Source organism: Muntiacus reevesi, chromosome 10 (genome assembly GCF_963930625.1).
Source record: "Muntiacus reevesi chromosome 10, mMunRee1.1, whole genome shotgun sequence".
Taxonomy (NCBI): domain Eukaryota; kingdom Metazoa; phylum Chordata; class Mammalia; order Artiodactyla; family Cervidae; genus Muntiacus; species Muntiacus reevesi.
The window spans coordinates 78,807,217-78,832,045 of NC_089258.1; the positions used below are offsets into that span (position 1 = coordinate 78,807,217).

The 24,829-nt window shown below is 51.0% G+C and overlaps 1 protein-coding gene across 2 annotated transcripts in view; it reads right to left on the reverse strand.

The window, feature by feature from the left end:
• Window positions 1–5,113: 5,113 nt before the first annotated feature.
• SH2D4A (SH2 domain containing 4A) overlaps window positions 5,114–24,829 on the reverse strand; it is a 62,884-nt gene continuing 43,168 nt past the window's right edge. For both annotated transcript variants that reach the window (XM_065947209.1, XM_065947207.1), the window contains 4 exons: window positions 23,682–23,883; window positions 20,900–21,030; window positions 7,153–7,373; window positions 5,114–6,285 (listed from right to left, as the gene is read on the reverse strand). In XM_065947209.1, coding sequence (XP_065803281.1) covers window positions 6,193–6,285; window positions 7,153–7,373; window positions 20,900–21,030; window positions 23,682–23,883 — 647 coding nt within the window. In that variant the 3' untranslated portion in view covers window positions 5,114–6,192. The remainder of the gene's footprint in view (window positions 6,286–7,152; window positions 7,374–20,899; window positions 21,031–23,681; window positions 23,884–24,829) is intronic.

Below are 24,829 nucleotides of genomic sequence, written 5' to 3' on the forward strand. Positions count from 1 at the left end.
CAGCATACTACTGAATAACCGCTGGGCCAAAGAAGACATCAAAAGAGATTTAAAAAATACTTTGGACAAAAGCAGAGGTGTAATATACTAAAATTCATGGGATGCAGTAAAGGTGGTTCAGAGAAAGAAATTCATAGCGATAAATGCCCACCTCAAGAAACAAGAAAAGCCTCAAAATAGCAACCACACTTTACACCTCAAGGAACTAAAAAAAGAAGGATGAAGTTTAAGGTTAGTAGAAGGAAGGAAATAACAAAGATCAGAATGGAAATAAATAGAGACTAAAAGAAAAAAAGACAATGGAAAAGGTCAATCACATTAAGAGCTGGTTTATGGAAAAATCAACAAAATAGACAAACCAGTAACTAGCCACTCCAGGAAGAAGAGAGGACTCAGATAAAATCATAAATGAAAGAGGAGAAATTACAACTGATAGGTTAAAAATACAGAGGATCACAAGAGACTACTGTGAATAATTATGTGCCAACAAACTGGGCAATCTAGAAGAAATGAATAAATTCCTAGAAACATATATATAACCTACCGAAACTGATTCATGATGAAACAGAACATTTGAACAGGATGATTAACAAAGAAATTGAGTTAGGGATCAAAAACATCCCAACAAAAATCCAGGACCAAATGGATTCACTGGTAAATGCTACCAAATTATCCAAAGAAGAATTAATACCAATCCTTTTTAAGCAGAAGGGGGAGTTCTTCCAAACACATTTTACAAGGTCAGCATTACCCTGATACCAATAAGAGACAAAAGTGCCACAAAAAAATAAAAGTTACAGGTCAGTATGGCTTCCCTGATGATAAAAAAAATCTGCCTGCAAAGCGGGAGACGTGTTCAATCCCTGGGTTGGGAAGACCCCCTGGAGGAGGGCATAGCAACCCACTCCAGTATTCTCGCCTGGAGAATCCCAAGGACAGAGCAGTCTAGCGGGCTATAGTCCACGGGTTCAAAAAGAGGTGGTCATGACTGAAGCAACTGAACACACACACACACACCCATAGGCCAATATGCCTGTTGAACATTAGATGCAAAAATCCTCAACAAAATATTAGGTAAATCAAATGCAACAATACATTAAAAAGATCATACACTGTGACCAAACGGAACTTATTCCAGGGATGCAAGGATGCTTCAACATCTGCAAATCATTCAAAGTGATACACCATATTAACAAAAGGGATAAAAATCATATAGTCAACTCAATAGCTGTAAAAAAAAAAAAAGCATCTGACAATACTCAACATCCCATTTATGATAAAAACTATTGGCAAAGTGGATATAGAGGGACTATACCTCAATATAATAAAGGCCATATATGATAAGCCCACAGCTAATATTGTACTCAATAATGAAAGGCTGAAAGCATTTCCTCTGAGATCTGGAAAAAGACAATGATGCCTACTTTTGCCACTTTTATACAGCATAGTATTGGAAGTCTTAAAGCAATAAGACAAAGAATGAAAAGGATCCCAGATTGGAAAGGAAAAAGCAAAACTGCCATTTTCAGATGACATAGTACTATACATAAACCCTAGATATTCCACCAAAATAACTGTTAGAACTAATGAATGAATTTAGTAAAGTTGCAGGGTGCAAGGTTAACATATAGAAGTCAGTTGTGTTTTATACACTAATAACTATCAGATAAATTAAGAGAAATCAAGAAACTATCACAGAAATTAAGAAAACAATCCCATATACAGTTGTATCAAAAAGAGTAAAACACCTAGGAATAAATTTAACCAAGGACCTGAAACACCTGTATATTGGAAACTATAAGACATTAATGAAAGACATTGAAGAAGACATAAATAAATGTAAATATAGTCTGTGTCCATGGAATGAAGAATTAATGTTGCTAAAATGTCCACATTACCCAAGGCAATCTACAGAGTCAGCGCAATCCCTATCAAAATCCTAATGGTATTTTTCAAAAGATAGAACCAACAATCCAAACAAAAAAAACCCACCAAATAGCCAAAGCAATCTCAAAACCGAGGAACAAAGCTGGAGGCATACACTCCCTGATTTCAAACTATATTACAGCTGAATCCACTTGTCAAGGGCCAGCTTTCGGGTAAAGGCTAGTGACTGCTCACTTGGGGGATGTCAAAAATGAGGCAGTAGAGAATTCCCTTTCAAACCCAAACTAACCAAGTCATTTCTCTGCAAGTCGACTGGCTGGTACATTCTGTGATTCCTCATCGGATCCCTCTCCGTAAGTTTCCCTTTAACCCTCAATTCACCCCAGAAACTAGCAGATGGGCCGTTAAGGTACACAGCTTGCTGACTGTCTGAGCTGAGCTGATAAAGGGGGAGGTGGATTCTGGACGCAGGACCCACCGGATGACTGCCATTTGTGGAGAACTTCACACATTGTACATGGTCCATGCACCTTATACATTTCTTTTCTAAGCCTCAGGACCCCCAGTGTGACTTCAGAAACTCCTGTTTCAGAGATGAGGCTGAAGATTCCACACTGCTGGTTAAAGAAGTATCCAGGATCCAAACCCAGACCTGCCGGGTTTTCTGCTGTATCAGGCTGCCTCGTTACCAGAATGTGTTTTCACCACCCACACAAACGAGAGGGCAGCTTTACCGTCGAGGCCTCCTGGTGGCTTTCAGTCTGAGGCAGCAGCAGGGCGTCTAAAGCTCCCAGAACAGGGGTGAAGAGGCACAGCCACTGGAGTGGAAACCCAAGTGCTAACGTCCAGGCTGCAGGCAGCCCATGAGCGAAATTCACACTGCAGAGTGTGTAGTCTGTGAGTGGAAGGGAAAGAGTGGGAAGTTCTCCTAAGATACAAGGAAGGGGTTAGAGAGGGCAAACAGTGAGGAGCAGATTGTAACCGTGGAAGCAAGGGACGGACATCTAAAGTGAGACACACAGCTCCTCCCGACGGTGGGGACATGCAATTCCAACAGAAGTGTTTAAAGATATAATTGTAGAAAGCTTAGGTTCCTGGCGTGCTGCGTTCCATGGGGTCGCAAAGAGTCAGACACGACTGAGTGACTGAACTGAACTGAACTAGGCTCTAAAACAAAAACGTTGTGCAGTGCAGCCTGGAAGGATAACGTTTACCACGTTCTTGACCACATGAAAGCAAAGACGCCCCTGGAGACACGTCTGAGCATCCCCCGTACATCCCTGTGTCCTCTGTATGCACCAGGTGCCGGAGTCCCGGGTACACGTGTGGGAGGCCTTGACCTGCATTAGGATGTGTGTGCATGAAGGAAGCTGCCTCTGCAGAGGCTGCGATTGCAAAAAACATAGGCAAAAATTATTTTTAATCTAAAAACAGACCTGGTGCCCCAGCAGCCATGACCCTACACTGACAGGATGCTTAATTCCAAAGCGTTAGCTCAGAAGGGCAGTTTGGGGTACAAACGCTCCTGAGTGGCCTGTGGTACAAATGCTCCTGAGTGGCCTGACCGTGCCCTGGTCTCACTCTCTCTCCTTTCTCTGGATTCTTTTGTGTCTCTGTGTTTTCCTCTTCTTGGTGTGAGGTTTGAGCCAGTTGACACTTACTTCCTCATGTTGCTTGGCCTCCTGGCGACGCTGATGGGCAGAGAGACGCTCTGGTGCAGCCTCCTCGGCCTGCTGGAAGTTCGGTGGGGATGCAGGGGCTGGTGGCGGGAGGGGCAGGGAGAGCCGCAGCAGAGGGTCTGGGGTAGGAGGAGACCCAGGATCTCTCAGGGGGAGGGCTGAGTGACACGTCAGGGAGCGGTGTTTGGCACGGTCCCTCCAAACTGGGTGGTTGCAGCGCCTGGGGAGGCCCCCCAACCAGGCAGCCTTGGCAGGCACGTGCGGGTACTGGCTGGACCGAGGCCGCAGGAGGGTGAGACCAGGCCGGAGTGGACATCCTGGCCTTCAGCTACAACCGGGCTCAGACACTGGGAGATGGAGTCTAACTGCAGAGCTGGGATGAGAACTCAGGTTTCTGCAACCCCCCCCCCCCAAGCTGTAAACAATTGCTGAATTATGTGAAACATTCCCCCTTGGAATATGAAGTGTTACTCTTGGCTGTCATACACGGGACGGTTTCTTCCTCTGAGTACCAATAACCAACAGGGTGAGATTATGAAGAACTCAAATCTGCTCCCCCTGCTGACAGCAGGTTCGCTCAGTCAATCATCCTCTATTTCCCAAGTCTTCCTCCAGCAGGACGTCACTCGGGGTAGTGGGTTCTGGATAGGACTCCCTTACTTCCTCCAAAATAACTTTTAGCAGAGGATGATGCCAACATCTTATCTGTCCTCATAATTACTAGTGACTATAGGATATTTTTTTTATTCATTTCAGAACTCTGAGATTTCAGAGCTGGGTAAAAATAATGACCTGGTTATCCCTCCTTGTTTTGTTAGCAGTGAAATACTGAGGTTCAGAGAGGTAGAGGGACCTGTCCAAGCTCATACAGCTAATGGTGGGAAGAGATGGGAACAGAAGTTTCTGACCCCTGGCCCTTGTGTATCTCTGCAGTTCTATAATGTCATGACTGCCAAACTACTATTAGGCATGAAAGCTGAGAGACACGATCTCTTAGACAACTGAGACATGATCCCTCGGACAACAGAAACCACATGGAACATTTTAAGAAGCACTTAATAATCTGTTTAAAACCTTTCTCGTTAAAGCCCACACACACCCATGCATGCTCACACACATACATGTACCCCACTCTCTTCTCTGACTACACTTTACACAGTCAAGGTGTGTTTGGCACAACCAACACCCTCACGGACGGACCGCTACAGCCCCATGCTTCCTTTAGGAGGACAGCTGCCACAGGGGTCAGGCCCGGAGTACCAGTCAGGGCCCCCTCTCCCAGGACGATCTCGCCCGGGCTCATCCAGGAGCCGCTGGAGGCTGGGGTGGGGTCGGTGGGGCAGGAGACGCCTGACCCAGTACATCTGCCAGAATCGCCAGGGGAGGTTATCCCCCCCTTTCCCTTCGTTAGGAGGCGGGCAGGCTGAACAGTGACCACGGGTACACCGTGCCCCTCAGCATCTGTGACGACGTAAATGTCTGCATTCGCTTCCTGGGGCTCTCCTGTAACAAATCACCATGAACTCAGTGGTCTAAGAAAAAGGACGTTTATTCCGTCATAGTCCTGGAGGCTGGAAGTCTGAAGCTGAGGTGTCCCCGGGGCCCTGGGGAGGAGGGGCTCCAGCCATGCTGCGGGCCCCCCGTGTCCCGGAGCTTCTCACTCGGGGCTCTGCCTCGGCGTGTCTCCACTTCCGGAGCCCTCTCTCCTTGTCAGAATGCCAGCTGTCGGCTTTGGGCCCACCCTCATCTGGTCTGACCTCAGCCTCAAAGACCCTGTTTCCAATGCAGGGGGGGTGTCTCATCCCAGGGCACGTGGTGTCCAGGGCGCTCCCCCAAATGCCCTGGTCCGTCTGCCAACACCAGTCACGCGCGGGGCTTCTCCTTCTCGGTGTTGTCCTGGCTGGAGCCCTGCCCGCTCCCCCAGAGCTGGGAAACCACTCACATCGGTCCCCCGCCTCCTGCCCTCGTCCAGGGTATTTCTGTGCATGTGAAGCCCCTCTTCCGACACCTTCAAACTCCCCATTCAGCTCACCCCACCTCCAGCTCGTGTTCCCTGGGTCTTACACCCTGGAGCCTGAGACCTTCCCATGAGGCCACGGGAGAGTCTGGCTCTGAGGTGCCCCTTGATTCCGATGAGCTTCCCAGGTGGCGCTAGTGGCAAAGGACGTGCCTGCTGAGGCCGAAGATGTAAGAGATGCGGGTTCGATCCCTGGGGGGGGAAGATCCCCTGGAGGAGGGCATGGCAACCCACTCCAGTATTCTCGCCTGGAGAACCCCACGGACAGAGGAGCCTGGCGGGCTACAGCCCGTGGGGTCGCAAAGAGTCGGACACAACCGAAGCGATTTCTCTCGCGCTTAATTCCTACAAGGTACCAGTTTCTTGGTTTGTTTCACACGTCGTGAGTGTCGCAGCCTTCATGTTAGGAGCTGTGGAAGTGCGGGTTTGTCTCCCTTTACTGCTGGGGCATGTACAACGTGGAGGAGGGGATTCCCTCCTGGCGTTAAACTCCAGCCTGAGTGCAGCGATCTTTAGGGAACCTCAAGGGTCCTTTCACTTGGTTGGGGTCGGCTAGTGGTGGCTTCTCACGTGTGTCCACGGCCACGGGGTCTGCTGGCTGCAGGGCTATCACTCAAACAGCTCCAGGTAGTCGGGCGGCTCTTGCTGCTGACCGCAGGGGTAGAGAAGGCGCTCCTTCCCCAGGGAGGTGATGGGCTCCTCCTGGGAGGGAGACAGTAACAGGTCAGGCTGCAGCCCCCCAAGAGCGGCATGGGCATCAGCCCGGGCTCCCGAGTCTTACTTACAAGACACTTTCGTAAGAAGCCCTTCCTGCCTTGCCGGAGCACACAGCTTCTGGTCTCCCCTCGCTTTACACTAAGCTTTCTTGGCTCAGGCAACCCCGAAAGAGAGATTTCTTGTCCATAAGCTGCCCGGTGGCCTCCCTCCTTCCCGGGCTTGTGCTCTCATCTAAGGGTGTTCTCGTGGAAAAGAATCTAGTTTTCAAAAGAATGTGTCTGTGTGTACATGTATAACGGAATTACTCTGCGGCACAGCAGTAATTAGCACAAGACTGTAAATCAAATATACTTAAAAAGTGTTCTCAGATGTGATCGGAGTGCACAGATTTTTGCATCATCTCCTGCATTCTCTGCCCCAGTGGGTTCTCCCTGAGCATATGAGGAGGGACCAGGTTCAGTGATAAAGGAAACGCAATTAACAATCCTTGTTATCGGGAAGGTTTCCCGCATGGCTCAGCGGTTAAAAGAATTCGCCTGCTAATGCAGCAGACGCAGGAGATGTGGGTTCGCTGCCTGGGTCAGGAAGATCCCCTGGAAGAGGAAATGTCAACCCACTCTAGTATTGCAGCCTGGGAAACTCCACGGACAGATGAGGCTGGAGGGCTACAGTCCATGGGGTTGCAAAGAGTTGGACACGACTGAGCTTGAGCTCTATAATCAGGAGGAGTTATCAAAGCGGGGGGCTGATCCCCCTGCTCGTCTCAGCTGTTTTCCGTGGAACTGCCTTTCGATGTCAGAGCAGCTGCAGGACGCCCCTCGCCGAGCGAATGAAACGAGTGCGGGGCCGCACCTTGTGGTACTCCACCAGCTCGGCCAGGCTGGCGTGCTGCTGCTGGTCCACGCCCAGGAAGCCGTATGAGTCCGAGGAGGCATCTATGAGGAAGTGTCTGCAGCCGTCCTCGGCCTGGTAGGACAGGGTGTAGCCCTTGACCTTCTCGTTGACCCGGATCAGAAAGCTGCCCGGCACGCAGGTGCTCAGAAGCTCGTTTGCTCTGTTTACCGTGAGGATTCCTGCGGGAAAGAAGGGCAGGGGTTTCAGCCACATCATCTCCAAAGCTCCCCTCTGCTAAACACAGCCGTGTGGATAAAGCCAGTAACAACCCGAGCAACCCTAAGTCCACGTTGGGCTTCCCAGGAGCAGGAGCATGGTTCATCATCTGGTATTTGGTACCTAGGCCGGGGTGGGTTCCATAAGCAAATGTGTAACACAAAAGTAGGGCTTCCCAGGATGGTGCTAGTGGTAAAGAACTCGCCTGCTAATGCAGGAGGCGTAAGAGACCTGGTTGATCCCTGGGTGGGGAAGATCCCCTGGAGGAAGGCATGGCAACCCACTCCAGTACTCTTGCCTGGAGAATCCCCATGGACAGAGGAGCCTGACGGGCTACAGTCTATAGGGTCACAAAGAGTTGGGCACCGCTGAAGCAGCTTGGCATGCGTGCAGCACGAACGGAACGTTCGCCCCTCAGAACACGTTTCCACGTGCACCTCCAGTGCCAACTGCATGGGCCTCGTGTGGCCTCTGAGTGGTAGGACCCTTGATGGTCATCCTGGGAGGGTGAGCTCTCCCAAGTTGACTGCTGGGACACTGTGGCCTGGGAATGATCCTACAAGATCTGGAGCAGGAGTCCTCACCGGAAATGTCTCAGACACTGGGGCTGGGGGTGGGGTGGCTCTAGTCTCCTCCCGTGCGTTGAGGCGGGGATGCTGCTAAACCTCCCACCGTGCACAGAACAGCCTGACTACAGAGAGTGATCCAGTGCCAAAGGCGGGCACCCTGGCCAGGTGTCAGCGAGTTAGCGACAGTGTCCTCTGCTGTGACGACCCCTAAATGAGGCTTCATCTAAAGGAATGAAGCAAGAGGTGCAGGCACATGCACATGCGTGTGTATCTGTGCAGTGCTTAGTTGCTCAGTCGTGTCCGACTCTTTGCAAATCCATGGACTGTAGCCCGCCAGGCTCCTCTGTCCACGGGGATTCTCCAGGCAAGAGTACTGGAGTGGGCTGCCATGCCCTCCTCCAGGGGATCTTCCTAACCCAGGGATCGAACCCAGATCTCCTGCATTGCAGGTGGATTCTTTACTGTCTGAGCCACAAGGGAAACCCAAGAATCCTGGAGTGGGCAGCCTATCCCTTCTCCAGGGGATCTTCCTGACCCAGGAATTGAGCCAAGGTCTCCTGCATTGCAGGCAGATTGTTTACCAGCTGGACTACCAGGGAAGCCCCACGTGTAAATATGCATACTATCTATTTGTGTCTTCACAGATATTCAAAAGGATGCCACTCTTCATACATATATACACACACACACACATGTGTTACACACATATATACATATGCATAGTTTGGAACCCTCATGAACTCAGTAATTCAAGACCAGCCTTTCCCTCCAGTTAGTCCACACTCCTGAGGTTTGACCCGTGCTCCCGGTTTCCCTTCTTGCTCCTCCTCATCTGCAATTTTTCAGGTGAGCCCACGACGTGATAAGGCAGAGAGGAAGTGCACAGACAGGTGCTGGCAGAATGGTGGGCTGCTCTGAGCTCTGGCCAGAGAGCAGCATTTCCCACGTCAGCAGACAGAACCTCCCGCCTCTTCTGTGCTGACACTCGGTATCACGATTAGGGAAAAACCCAAAACGCCTCCTGGTGCAAAGCCTATGGATGATCACAGCTCTTTCGTCTGACAAGACTAAAGTTAGTAAAGTTAATTGAGAATTAAACCTAAGGATCCAGAGTGAAACGTCAAATGAAACCACTTGTGTTCTTTTCTGTAAGTAGACCTCTGAAAAGGGAGGATTAGAGATCACCCACTCCCCAAGCCCCGTCCAGCCCCGTCTCCCCCGCAGGGCCCAAACCCGCACATCTGGGAGTGGGGGCTCAGCCCCAGGCGGACGCGGGGCGACGGCAGGGCCTGTGGCCAGCCCCTCACGGACAGGAAAAGCGCCTGCGAGGGAAGAAGCCGGTGGCCTCTCCTCTGGCGTCCCGGCTCTGCCAGGACCCTGCCCCGCAGGCCGCCGGGTCCAGTCGCCTTCCTGCCCCTTCCTGATGAGACAGGCGCTGGACGCGGCAGGCGCTGTGACTCTGAGGAGCCCCTGGGGTCGCTGGTGGGCGTCCACGTCAGGCGCCCAACTAACACCCAGGTGAGCATCCCCGGGGCGACTGCTCCTTCCTGCCCGCCCTACCCTCTAAATACACCCAGTCCCACTGCGGGCATCGGAGGCTGAACCCAGGCCACCAGTGACCAGCCTGCCCGGGGCCTGCAGACTCTGGGTCTGACGCTCTCTGAAACCAGGGGGATTGCTCAGTGACTTCATCCTGGAAAGATTTCTATCTCCCTCCCTGACAGGCTGACTCCGAAATTCCAAGTGACTTCAACAGACAGTACGGATGTTGTCATTGATAATATTTGGATTTCAGCATGATGGAGTCCGACTCCTAGAACGAAAGCCATCCTGGAAGATTATACCCTGAATGAGACAAATTCCTCCTCAAGTCAGGTCATAGAGTAGCTGCAAATCAGACCGTCCGTGAGCGCCCCGGTCTGTAGCTGTCCTCAGCGTGCACAAACCCTGGCCCTGCCTCGGCTCCAGATACACCAGCGCGGGGCCTCTCTCTCCTCGGGGGCGCCCACGGCAGGTACAGAAGGAGAGCGCCGCGGGGACCAGGCTTCACCGCAGGGTTGGCGTTCCTGACGGGCAGCTTGGTGCATCTGAAGACACAGGGCGATGTACGATTTCTTACGATGCCATCGAGGGCAGCGGGGGCCTCCCAGGGAGGTCTGGCTGAGGTTACAGCCAAGTGGCGAGCTCGGCCTGCCTGCAAAGGGGCTCTTGAATGCAAAAGCAAAGTCCATCATCAGACGCTAATCACCAGGGGACTCCTGCCCAGGGCGTGACGCTAAGAAACTGGTTCTAGTACAGACAGTGGCCTCCCTCCAGCCCCCACTGAGGCCATGACGCCCCCAGGCTGCCTCCCTGTGGCTTCTCCAAAGGCTCACCTGGCCCCTTCTCCACCCGGTCAGCATGGTCCACAGCTCTGGGAAAGGTCTAGCACATACCTTGCTCACAGTCAAGTGAGAAACGTCCCTCTCCAGGACAGTTGTAGCAACCATTACCCCTAGGCTGACAGCTGTGACCAGGGACCGGGGTGCCCTCGTGTTTCTCCGAGGTACCCCCAGGCCTGAGTCACACGCACACCTGTGTGACCTGCTTCCGGCACCTGGAAAAGCCGTGTTTAATAACCAAACGAACGAGAACTCAGGGACACCACACTGCCTTCCCTCATCTAAGCCTCACTGAGGCCTGGAGACGAGCTGCTGTCACGGGCCACCGAGCCCAGAGGGGAAGGCCCGCGTCTCAGAGGTCCTAAGATGGGCCTGGAGCACCGGCCGGAACCAAAGCTCGGACCAGAGAAGCCAAGCCCGCACCCGCCCATCCAGACTACCTGCCCCTGGCAGGCGCGTCGGCCTCCAGAGGCTCCTGCTGACTGTGTTTCTTCCCCAAACAGCTTTTGAATAAGCAGAACCAGGCCATTTTGGGGGCTTCCCTGGTGGCTCAGATGGTAAAAATCTGCCTGCAACACAGGAGACCTGGGTTCAATCCCTGGTTTGGGAAGATCCCCTGGAGAAGGAAATGGCAACCCACTCCAGTATCCCTGCCTGGAGAATCCCACGGACAGAGGAGCCTGAAGGCTACAGTGTATGAGGCTGCAAAGAGTCAGACACGACTGAGCGACTAAGCCAGCGAGCAAGCGAGGGCCATTTTACAGATGGGAAAGCTGAGGAAGAAAGGTAGGCACCGTGGCTTCAAGACAAGTTAGTGGTGGTTTCAGGCTCCTGCTCTAGGGCTTGGCTTAGCCCAACCCACTGGGCTCATGAAACTTTCCTGGCCTTGGCTGAGGATTTAAAATGAGATTGATTTCACAAAGAGGTGTTCATTTCCCACCTGGGCAGCCTAAAGTAGATGTGTTTTTCAGTAACTCCCGAGTGCATTCCCTGTATGTGAGGACGATGCACTGTGACCCCTATGACCCCCCTCAGCTCGGAGACCGACCGGCGGTCAAGGACAAAGAAGTCCCAGCCCGCGCCTTTGGGGCTCTCTGATCTCCAAAGATCTGGGGGGTCTGCTGGGGCGGTGGAGCCCCAGGTGCTGACTCAACCTCTCCCTCTCCTGTCGTCCGTCTCCTGTTCTCTGCCCCAGGCGGTGGTGCAGGGAGGTCGTGGCAGCGAGTTGTTCCTGATGGAACGCAGCTCTGCTTCAAGGTGACCTCGGAGCCCCTCACTGCCACCTGCCCAGGGACGGGTGGACGAGAGAAAAGCCGGTGGTGTTTTCAAGCAGAGCCCTGCAGACTGAGAGTGTACATGTCACCCCTAGCCAGTCACACTCGGGAGAGAGCTCTCCCTGCCTCGCCCTCTGATCCTTCAGCATGTACAGGACGCAGGTTCAGAGAGGCTCTGGGTCCTGCCCTGGTCCTCTGCATAGAAGGAGACGCACCACGATGCTGACATGTACCCGTGCGTGCTCGGGCACCTTGGAAGTCCAAGTGTTAGTGGCTCAGTTGTGTCCGGCTCTGCGACCCTGTGGACTGCAGCCCGCCAGGCTCCTCTGTCTGTGGGATTCTCCAGGCGAGAACACCGGAGTGGGTTGCCATGCTCTCATCGAGGGGATCTTCCCGACCCAGGAATCGAACTGGGGTCTCCTGCACCGCAGGCAGATTCTTTGCCAGCTGAGCCACCAGGGAAGCCCCTCTCAGGCACCTTAGGGATGAGGGAAAATGGCCAGAGCTCTTAAAATAATTATTCATAATGTCTCCCTAGTAATTGAAAGATTAAAATGACATCATTTGTTCTCACTTCATCACCTTCATGGCCAACACTTACTAACTGTGACCGAGCCACCTCACATGGTTCTTAGTACGTTGCACGTTATACCTCACCGAGTTTTCCGACCAGCCTGGGAGGCAGGTAATGTACTATCTGCATCGGACAGATGACAGGCAAGTGCAGGAGTTGTGAGACTTGCTGAGGCCACGCAGCCGGCTGGTGGGGGGCGGGGAGCTGGGTGCAGGCGGCATGGCCTGGGGGACGCACCTGTCACCAGCAAGCTGGCTCCCCTCCCGCCCCCCACCAGCGTCAAGGAGCAGTGTCCAGGCTGCTCTGCGACAGCAGAAATCCAGGACACAGGCATGTGACAACGAAGAAAGCGTGAGAGCAAAAGCATGGACTTAATATCCATGTAAAGTATCCCAAGTAAAACCCCAAGCAGAGCCGCTCTCCTTAGTGGGACCCACCCGCTGCCCTCTCTCTCGCCTCTCAGGCCCCTCCAAGAACACGGCGGGAACGACAAGCCTGGAGCCCCCTGGGTGTCAAAAATGGGGAGCGTAGGGCTCCCTGCATGCAGTGACCCCCATGGCCAGCAGCGTCAGGGCGAGGACCCACAGCAGCATCTGAAAAACCCAAGAGGGCTTTGAGGTTCATGAACTCCTCTCTCAACATTAGTGGGAAAAGATACCAAGAGTTTTGCAGCAAGTTTGCTGCACGGGGTACTGTCTGAAAAAAGTCAGGGTCTCCCAGGCAATTGTGTAGCATTCGCTGGAGAGAAGCCCGCACTTCTCAAACCTGTAGGAGTACGCTAGCTTTCACGTCTTTATCTTCATCTTCGGTTATTTCAGAACCGAGCTGAGACTAGGCAGGCCCACAGGAGCACTGCGGAGAGTAACGTGGACAAAACGCTCTGAGGCCACAGTGCAGAAGAAGCGTCGCTGCTGAGCGGAGGTGATTCCTCCGGCTCGCAGCTCAGGTTCTGCTGGTCCCTCCCAAGGTCAGGGCCTCCCGTGCCCATCCCTGCCTCACTCAGGCACCCAGGTCCTCCTGCTGTCAGCCACAGCCTCTCCCACTCCATGAGGGAGACGAATCGCTGGTGTAAGGGAGGCAGGGTGGATCCATCAGGGTGACTAAAGTCACACCAGTCAGTCATTTGTGCAAAAGTCAAGACAAAGCTTGAAAATCCCTTTGTGAGAGATGGGCAGAATTTTGTTGGCCCCACAAGTAAGAAATCTCCAAGCCTCAGGAAAATGGCTGGAGGACAGATCATCACTTAAGGGTGCCAGGGTCCAGGTTCATTAAGGTTTTAGCCTGAAAGAAATCTTGGGAGGCTTCTGTGAGACTTTCTCAATGCCATCCCTTCAGGTATACACACTCAGCCCTGGAGGACCGTGCTGACGGAGTCTGGATGGCAGACGGCCGAGTAACTGGGAAGAGCAAGACTGACCCCATATCGCATCGGTTTCTTTTTTCTGACTTTTGTGCCCTGTGGCCTATGCTGAGTCATGCTGGGCTCTGCGCCTTTTCTAAAAAGAATGTTACCCATAGCCTGAAATAAAGAGGAAGCCCATTCTCCAGGCTCTGACCTTTTAAGGGCATAACTCTTTTTTCATTCACATGGAGATAAAAAGTTGCAGAACAGAGAATAGCAATTGTCTCTTTGGAGGTTTACAGGAACATTATGACGTGACCTACAGAGACAGATGCAAGAACAAAGGATTCCAACACCAAGAAGCTTGCATCAGCCAACCACACTTCCCTCCCCTTTTAGTATAAAAGAAGCCTGAATTCTTAGGAAGATGCCTCTATGGGACATTTGTCCACCATCTTGTCGGTCTTCTGGCTTTCCAAAGAAAGTTACTATTCCCTGTCCCAGCACTTCATCTCTTAATGTACTGGCCTGTCATGCAGCGAGCTGTATGAGCTTGGACTCAGTAGCAATGGGAGGACAAAGACCCAGGGCTCTCCCTGGACAGTTCTCTCTAGGGAACCTAAGTTTGAGAGAGTAGCCGCCTCCACAGAAATGGACAGGATTTACCCCTCCTTGGAGAATGAAAATTTGAAGGGTGTAGCAAAAACGGAGGGGCTTCCAGGGTAACTCAGCTGGTATAGAATCCACCTTCAATGCAGGAGACCTTGGTTCGATTCCTGGGTCAGGAGGTTCCCCTGGAGAAGGGATAGGCTACCCACCCTACTATTCCTGGGCTTCCCTGGTGGCTGAGTTGGTAAAGAATCTGCCTGCAAGGCGGGAGACCTGGGTTCAATCTCTGGGTTGGGAAGATCCCCTGGAGGAGGGCATGGCTACCCACTCCAGTATTCTTGCCTGGAGAATCCCCATGGACAGAGGAGCCTGGCGGGCTACAGTCCACGGGATCACAAAGAGTTGGAATCAACTGAGCGAATAAACACAGCACAGCAAAAACGGAAGCAATCAAAATAGCTGCAGGATGAACTGTGTTGGTATCCTGTAGATGTTAACGGGATTTACTTTTTAAGTAGCTTAAACTACAAAGGTTATTAAAAATGTAAAGCATTTGGAGGGCAGGTTTGATCATATGCCACAACAGCAAAGACGCTCTAAAGAAATAAATCGGGTGGAAACATTTAATCAACCGTCTAATCACTTCCATATTTGGATAAGGAAGTGTAAATTACATTTCAGAGGAATAATGATCAACTATTGATGCATAAAGCAAGCATGTGAATTCTCTAACAACAACAGAAGCAATTAGAGATCTCCCAAATCAGAAACCTGCTTGTACATTTCCTTCCATCTTTTCCCCATCCTCCCACTAGCAGCCTCCGCTGGCTCCTAAGCTCCTGACTTAGGAGCTGCATGTTTCACAGAAGTAGGAAAATGCTGATGGATGGAGTGAAGCAGTGGGTCTGTGGGGTGATGGATGGACCTTCCAGCTTCAGTTTTACTTATTCCCTGGTCCCTTTCTTCAAGAAGTGAGTAAAGTTAATTATATACCTACCTACTTTGGAGACCCATCGCAAGAGACAGAATGAGTGAAATGACCGTGTTCAGCGGGGTGTTAAGTTAGCCGAGAGGGCTCCTCGACACTTGTCGCCAACTGCACAAACAGTCCAGGCTGGAAGGTGTTGTAACAGAATGGCTACTAGGGAGAATGAAATGGATAAAAACACGAATCGTATTTGACGACCAAGGCAGTCCTCAACGCTGACGCATGAGAGGAAGTAAGGGGTGAGGACAGAGAGAGAAGAAGACAGTCCTTGAGGAAACAAAACCAAACAGACGACAACACTCAGATTATAAACCTATAGGAGACAGCACGGTTCAGCAACCCCAGGATGCACTGCCATCGCTCCACACTCTCCCTGCTGACCCCACACGCAATCGTAACTGCCTGGGATGATTCCAAGCAACTTCACTCCCTGTTTGCGGGGTGGCTCTCTTTTGGTCCTTCCAGATTATTGCTGCCTTCTGGGGTGACCTCCTGGGTTCTGGACTTATCAGAGACAAGTGAAGTCGCTCAGTCGTGTCCAACTCTTTGCGACCCCATGGACTGTAGCTTACCAGGCTCCTCCATCCATGGGATTTTCCAGGCAAGGGTACTGGAGTGGGTTGCCATTTCCTTCTCCAGAGGACCTTCCCAACCCAGGGATCGAACCTGGATCTCCCACATGGCAGGCAGATGCTTTAGCATCTGAGCCACCAGGGAAGCTATTATGAAGGACAGGCCCTAAGTCAATACTTGAGGAAACAGCATAGGCAGTAATTGAGATCTATTTTATTGCAGTGCTACCTCTTCCTTGTACGTGATGCTGCTGCTGAAGACAACACTTTCTGGCAGGGTGAGGCTGATGAGGAGGAGAAGGGCAGAGGGGACCCGAGGGGTAAACCTTCTCTTACGCTGATCAGTTACAACAGAAACACTGCACCAGGACCTAAGCCTTCTCACCTGTCAGCTGACTTACTTAAGAAACAACGCTGTGGTGTAGATACTATTATTCCCTCCATTCACAGAGGAGAAAACACAACTCAAACCCAGTGATCCGTCCTGGGAGTCTGATACTAAGCCTGCATCACACCACCTTTCCAAGCTGTGTGTATTAGTTGCTCAGTCACATCCAACTCTTTGTGACCCCACAGACTGCAGCCTGCGAGGCTCCTCTGTCCGTGGAATTCTCCAGGCAAGAATACTGGAGTGGGTTGCCATTCCCTTCTCCCAGGGATCTTCCCGACTCAAGGATCGAACCCTGGTCTCCTGCATTGCAGGCAGACTCTTTACCATCTGAGCTACTGGCAAAGCCACCTTTCCAAGTTAGGAGCTAAGAAAACTCTGTGCTGCCTTGGGGCATTGAACTGACCAGAAAGAATGGTTAAATGATTACAAGGAATAACAGAAGAAGACACCCACCTATCTAGGAACCCAGAAAAGCTAAACTGACGACAAATCAATGCAAATTGAAATAAGGCGGTTCTACTGGTAAGATTAACTGTCAAGTATGAGGAAAACAAACTCTAAGTACAGCTGGTGGGGGTATAACTTTGTTTAATCACTTTGGAGGACATCTGGCAACACTTAATATAATTAAAGAGGCTCATATCCTACCTCCCAGCAATTTCACTTCTAAAATACACACTCTGAAGAAATGATCACAAGTGTGCTCAAGGAGATATGTCATTTTCTATAATAGCAAAAAAAAAAACTGTACTAAATGCAGGAGAAGAGATGAATGACACATGTGTGTATATGTGTGTGTAATAAAATATATATCATCATTAAACACAAATAAAAGATTATGTGTTTTATAGATATGTATTATAAATATATAAATAATATATCATAAAATACTATACTACAAGTGAAAGGAATGATTAGTCTACATTTATAAACAAGGAAAAACCCACTTAACATAATATTGAGAGAAAATGCATGTTTCAGAAGAATGTCTACCACATGATACCATGTTATATGTTAAATGTTAAACACATTATTCTGTTTCGTAGAAACATATGCATACCTGTGTTTTATATTTTTAAAATATATTTTACCGAAGTACCCACACACGCATCCATGTAATAACATGTAAATATGGATGGGAAAGACAGCTTCAGAAGAGTGGTTCATCCCTTGGGAAGGAGAGAGGAAACAGCATCAAAACAGAGTAAAAAAAGGAGCCTTAATTCTGTCTTTCAGGGTTTATTTCCTAATAAAAATAGATACAAAGTAAATATGGCTCTTAACACTCCCTGTATCTGGAGAGCAGCTATAATATTTGTTACATCACTGGCACTGGGTTTATTTTCCCCTGTACTGTTTTTGTGTGAAATATTTCATAATTAGAAAAACCGTGTTCAAACGAGGAGAGAAGGACCCTCCACGGTGTGGGTGGGCCTCGTCTTATCAGCTGAAGGCCTTCAAAGGCTGATCTTCGCTGAGCAAGGCGGAATCTGCTGGCAGCGGGCGGTCTCTGGACCTGAGCTGTCTGCCTGCTCCTCTCTGCCACCCTGCTGGGTGCCGCCTGGCGCTCCCTCAGCTCCTGTTTCGTGGGGGTGGAGCCCACCAATCTAGTGAGATTTAGCTTGTCTTCCTCTCTCACACCCTCCCAGCTCACCCCTGGAAAATCCCACGCCCTCCACACTTCCAATTACGTGCTGACAATCCAGTCTATCATCTCCAGCTCTGACCCATTAGTCTGGCTGCCCCACAGACCATTTCACACAATGTCCCAAAGAACCTTCAAAGTCATCACACCCCAAACGAGTGCCCTGCCCCCTCCCCTAAGTTCCCGCATCCTCTGGGGTCCTCTGGGGTCCTGCCTCATCCCCGGGGTCCTGCCTCATCCTCTGGGGTCCTGCCTCATCCCCGGGGTCCTGCCACATCCTCTGGGGTCCTGCCTCATCATCTGGGGTCCTGTCTCATCCCCGGGGTCCTGCCTCATCCTCTGGGGTCCTGCCTCATCCTCTGGGGTCCTGCCTCACCCCCGGGGTCCTGCCTCATCCTCTGGGGTCCTGTCTCATCCCCGGGGTCCTGCCTCATCCTCTGGGGTCCTGCCTCAACCCCGGGGTCCTGCCTTATCCTCTGGGGTCCTGCCTCATCCTCTGGGGTCCTGCCTCATCCTCTGCGGTCCTGCCTCATCCCCGGGGTCCTGCCTCACCCTCTGGGGTCCTGCCTCATCCTCTGGGGTCCTGCCTCATCCCCGGGGTCCTGCCTCACCCCCGGGGTCCTGCCTCATCCTCTGGGGTCCTGCCTCATCTCCGGGGTCCTGCCTCATCCCCGGGGTCCTGCCTCATCCTCTAGGGTCCTGTCTCATCCTCAATGGTGTGCAGCCCCCGCCCACCCCACAAGCCAGAGGCCCAGCTGCCCTCACTTCCCTGGTCCCTGCCTTCCCATCCCCATCCTTACTCAAACCTAATTTAGAGAAAGAGGTGAAATACAGACTCCATTGGGGGGAAATTAGGTGGCCAAAACAGTAACTTATGAAGGGTGATTTACGAGGTGTGCGCCAATGAAAGGAAGACGGCAAACCAACAGCGAATTGCCATCCTGTTATTTCAAAACATGTTTCCTAGTAAACAGTTATGTTTCAAAAAGATAAGCTGTGATCCTCTTCACTTTATCATAGAAATGCAAATTTTTTCCTTCTTAAAACCAAAGATAATAATTTACACTGACTACATGGCTGTGTATTTACTATTACATCACTATATTATATTATTTACTTTGCTTACAATAGGCTTCCTAGGCAGAGCTAGTGGTGAAGAGCCCGCCTGCCAATGCAGGAAATGTAAGAGATGCAGTTCAATCCCTAGGTCTGGAAGATCCCCTGGAGGAGGGCATGGCCACCCACTCCAGTATTCTTGCCTGGAGAATCCCGTGGACAGAGGAGCCTGGCAGGCTGCAGTCCATTAGGGTCATAAAGAGTTGGACACAACTGATACAACTATGATAAATAATTATATAAATGAAAAGAAATCATTAACAATAGCAATTAATAAATGACAGGTAAAATCCAAGAGTCTTATATTTCAACCAAAGCTTCAACTAAATTTTTAGTCCAACTGTGTCTTCCTAGCTCACAGCAACTGTTTCAAGTAGAACTGCCTATTAAAGTGTCAGGATTTTTAATAACATCGGCACTTTGAATTTCTCACTCCCTGCAGTTAAAAAAGCTAGCACTCTCGGAACCAGGGACAGCAACATCTTCTGCCCAATGACATGGAGACTACAGAGAGGCCAGTTTTCTCACTGCTTATCTTGGAAAGGAAAAAACAAGCAATGAGAGATGGTGGAGGTGAGCACAACAGACGGGTCACTGACCCTGTTCTTTCTGTTTATCTTTGGACGCCATTGTCGCTCCCTCCCCCAGTATCTTCTGAGGAGAGCAGAAAGGGGAAGGAGGCTTATGACCTCGTCCTGGGAGACAGAGGGGCTCCTCTGGGCATGGAGTTACTAAACCTCAGTCATCAGAGAACCTGCATTTTCAGGGAAAACTAGATGGTTCTCCTGCACTTGTAAAAGCAGCCCCTTCGCAGAGAGCCTGCCACAGACAACTGGTTCTTTTTCAGAGAAGTTTGCCATCCTATGGGCTTGGGAACTTATTTTTGTGGCTCTTTTTCTACATGAGATGATCCTACTGAAAACAGAGTAGCCTTAAATACAGCTCAAACCAAAGACACCCGTTAGCACAAGTGTTCTCTGTGAGAGGACGTGATTTCTGTCTTAAAGCTTTTGTTGTCCACAGAGCCAATGATAATCCAACCCAACCACAGAGCTCACAGAAGCAGAAAGTCACCGCCTGTTCTTGAAATCCAAGAAACTGAGACGTCGGTGAGGTGGGTGCTGGGTAAACAGATGCTTTGAGTGAGCCCCGTTTCAAGCATCGAATGAAGACATGCTTTATGAGCTGACCTCTGCTTAGCCTCCAACAAGCCCATCTCGCAGCCTTAACTGCAGAGATTGAAACCACAGAACTTTTAATTAAAGGTCACAGGGCTCAACCCCTTCATTTAATGCATGAGGAAAATGAGGCTCGGATAAATGGATTCACTACAGAGAACCAAAGCCTAAAGGAAATCAAAGCCTAAAGCCTGAATGTTCATTGGAAGCACTGATGCTGAAACTGAAGCTCCAATACTTTGGCCACCTGATGCGAAGAACTAACTCATTGGAAAAGACCCTGATGCTGGGAAAGATTGAGGGCAGGAGGAGAAGGGGACAATAGAGGATGAGATGGTTCGATGGCATCACCGACTCGATGGACATGAGTTTGAGTAAACTCCGAGAGATGGTGACGGACGGAGAGGCCTGGTGTGCTGTAGTCCATGGGGTCGCAGAGTCGGACACGACTCAGCGACTAAACAACAACAAGAGAGAACGTGATCCGCTGAAGGTCACGCCGCCTCTGCCCTTCCGACCACATCTGGTGGCCCCTCCCTGGTTGGGGGGTCATGGGCCGACGGTGCTGCCATCTGCGGGGGTCACAATCGAGTGCCCTGCGCAGGTGCCCGGGGGCAATGCCTTGCCGATCGCCCCACGGTGTCCGTCTGGGGTGATCAACCAACCTGCGCTGGCAGCCACCAAGGCTGCGGGTCACTCGGTGGGAGCCAGCCGCTCCCTGAGAAAGCTGGGAAAATCCACTTTCTGAGAACAGTACCAGAGCCTCTCTGGGGCGGCTCAAGCGGAAGGTAGACTTCATCCTGCCCTCCCGCTGGTTCACCCGCCGCCAGGGTGGGCGCCGTGCACTCACCGTGGAACCAGGGGGCGATGCTGTCCGAGTCTGCCAGGTAGCCGGCCCGCAGAGGAAGCTGCTCCTCCCGGAACCAGCGCCTGATGTCCTCATGGGCTGGGCTGGACGCCGGCCTCGTCACTCTCTCATTCCTGACATTCGTAAAAGGTTTGCAAGTTAGTCACTCGATTTGAAAATAATGCTTTCAAAACTCACGCGTGCACACAGACACACAAATACAACACACGTCTGAAGATCACACGGCTGAGCTCCTGGGGTGGGGCCCTGCACACAGCCCTCACAGAGCTCCTCTAAGTCAGGGAACAGGGTGGGGAATGGATCTGCCCTGCCAGTCCTGTAGACTGCATTAACACCACAGTATTTAGTTCATTTTTGATATGAGTGAGAAGCTCCATTAACTCCCAATTAAAAATTGAGAAAAGAGCACCAAAAAGTGAAATATTCTGCACCCCCCCATATTTTTCCTGGAGAGCAAGTGCTTGCAAGCAGAAGAAACCAAATGCCATAGAATAAACTTCCCCAACACTTTCATCATTCAATTTCCTCTTCTTCCTGTTTCCACTAACCTCCCTGACTTGCTTCCTTCTCTGACACACTTTCAAAAGTTCTGCTTTTTAGCAGTCTCAGAAATGGAAAGTAAAAGAAAGAAGAGTGTTTGAAAGTTGGTTAAGAGAAATATACAGGCAGCAGTGTGGTTTTGAAATAAAAATCAGCAGCAGAACTGAAGTTCTGGGACCTAAGTCAATTTCCATTATAAAAAGCAACGCTGCAGTGTATTAGTAATAAATGTATTTCCAAGTTCCAGGTCCACTAATTCTGAACAGAATTCAATGTAAAAACGATGAGTCTGAATGAGCTACTGGATATCATGTAAATTAACTTATGTTCTTTATACGTCTTAATGGTAACACATGCTACCAGGGGTTACATGTGACATACACGTCAGCTTGTACATATACACACGTGATGTACATGCAAGTACAGAGGAACATGCAGTTGGAGAAAACAGCCTATAATACTTGACCTCCCGGGGGAGCAGACACTGCACGCACGAGATTACATGCTAATTTCTCCTCCCAACCTTCAGATTAGGTTCTTTCTTTGGGAAATCTTTGGCGATCAAGCAGAAACTCCATGGACAGTCTGTGTCTGTTCTGCCCTGGGCTGGCTCCTAGCTGACCTCGGTCATCAGTGTTTGAAATCCCAGCCCTGACACCATCCAGTCTGGCCACCTCACAAAAAGCACTTCATGCAAGTGGCTTAAGTTGGAAAAAATGAGCTAACTGAGCTTAAAACATCATCTTAAAACCCTCGCGAAAGGGCACCTTCTTTGCCGTCAGTCACATGGGCTGTGCTCTGAAAACGCCCTGGGTGCAGACATATGACGGCATGTTCCCACCCTCGGAGGAGCCTGGAGGAGCACCCAGCCCGCGGGGACCCGGGCCCGACACGGTGACAGGCTCGGGCGCGGGAGGGGCTGGGCAGGAGTTCACGCTCTGCGCCCGGTCACAGCACTGTGGGCCTTCCTTGTTTTGTTATCCATAGGCAAAAACTCATTCCCCAAACAGCCATTCTGTAGAACATGGTCATTTCGTGCTGGCCTGCAAGTCCCCAGATGGAACCTTTCAACTGAGTCAAGAAATAATCACAGTAGAGGAAACGTCCACCCCCTGCATCCTCTGAGGTCATAATTCCCGCTAGGAAAAAACCCTGAAGATAACCACTGACCTCATACAAAGGGAGAGCTTTGTTCTTTATTTCTCCATACTCCTAACAGAGGAGGGTTTTTAGTTTTTATGTCAGAGAGGACAAGGCTTTAGACAGTTGTATTTCATTAAATCAATGTGTGATTTCTCTCGGTTATTTTAAATATCCTCTTTCTACGTACCAAATCATAGAATGGCAATAACTGGAGAGAAAATAATTTTATAATCAGTTAACATAAGGTCATGTGAATGCATGGCAAAAACCACCACAATATTGTAAAGTAATTAGCCTCCAATTAAAATAAATAAATTAAAAAAAAAAGGTATGGGAGTTTCTGCTGTGGTACCACTGTATTTTTCATTAAGGGGCTTCCAAAACAAGTTGTTCTGCCTAATACTCCCAAAGCTAGGGTATCGTCATCATCAAATAAAGTCTTCATTTAAAGAAGAAACATTTCCAAATTCTCAACCTATGTGCTTAGCTGTATATCCCAGAATGAGTGCGTGTGTTCAGTCGTGTCTGACTCTTTGCGACCCAGTGGACTGTAGCCCTCGAGGCTCCTCCATCCATGGAATGTTCCGGACAAGAACACTGGAGTGGGTTGCCATTTCCTGCTCCAGGGGGTCTTTCTGACCCAGGGATTGAACCTGCGTCTCTTGCCTCTCCGGCACTGGCAGGCGGGTTCTTTACCCGCGGAGCCACCAGGAAAGGCCACCCCAGAATGAAAAGTGTCATCAAATGTGGTCGGTGGGAAAGGGAGTTCTGCTGGTGACGTGGAGGCCAGCAAGCCCAGGTTCCCACCGTGCCGACCCCTCAACGGTCCCCCTCCCCTCGCGGGCTGTCACCGGGGAGGCGCTGGGGCACGCGAAGTCGCTCACCTCTCTAGGTATCTTCACGAAGTCACTGGGCATGTGAGTGGTACCCACAGTGGGCATTTTACAGGCGAGGAGGGATGCAGGCCTGCCCCGGTGTCTCAGCATCGCAGGCTGGGAGCTGGGGCCGGACTCAACGGCACCCGCAGCCTCTGTCCCCGGAGCGGCCACGCCACTTACCTTTAGTAACTTAGGTGTCTCACCTGGGAGCTGTGTGTGGCTGTCCTGCCGGGCTCAGGAACTGAGGCTTGGGCGGGAGCGGGGGCCTCCTGGGCTTCTGGGGGCCGCCCGGGGGGCCCTGCTGTCCCCTGCCGCTCCTCCCCCGCTGCGACAGCCGCTTGTAGTCCTCCCGGGCCTGCTTGGCCAGGGAGCGCCGCTTCTCATCAGCAGCTTTGGATTTTCGCACTAGGAGAGACAGCGGGGTTCGCTGAGAGGGAGACCGGGGCGGGGGGGTGGGAGAGGGGGCCGGGGCGGGGGGGGACGGGGAGCCCCGGGCCCGAGAGCTTCCCGCAGCGGCCAAGGCGGAGAGGAGCCTCAGCCCCAGCGAGGGTCGGGTCAGCGGGGTCGCAGGATGATACCCCACCCCCCAAACCATCAGGGGCTCCTCTGTGGCTCGTGGCCGAGGACGGGGAGGGTGGGCAGCGAGGCTCAGAGTCCGCGTGGCTGAACCATGAGTGATTCGGCCTCCCAGACCGAAGAGGGAAATGATTCTTACAGGGCCAGTCACAGCCTCTGTGGGTGTGTGAAAGCATCCCAAAGCAGCCTTTTATGATTGCTTTGTAACACAGGGGGCTGTTGGTTTGGAGGTTTTTATTCCAGGAACCAAACATCAAGGACTTGAATGCAGGATGTAAGAATAGCCTTATGGGTATTTATCTGCATTTCAGGCATTATTGATCAGAATCTGTTATGTCTGACTTCATAGAAATGCCTAAAATCTTCCATTACACTAAGAGTTCACTGCACAGAAGTGATGGGATCTGGCGAGCATCTTCATTTCACAAAAACTGTCATTTTAATGGTGTTCGTTGTAAAGGAATTCCCAACATTCTGCGAACATGCCCATCCCTGGCTCCTCCTGCTGCCTCAAGGGATGACTGGGCAGTTAGGGCTTCCTTGTCCAAGACAGATGGAAGCCCTAACCCTGCTTCACACCCGAATCCTCCCAGCATCAGCCTCGCATACCCTCTGCTCTGCCTTCATCTGCACTGGCCTCTCCCCAGGAGGACCATCTCTGGGCAGTGCTAACTCAGAATGAAGCAGGGTTCAGCCACAGATGTGGCAAGGATGCGGACAAGCCTGCCTGCTCTCCCTGTCTTCTGATTACAAAGTTTAGATGTGCTCACCGTTG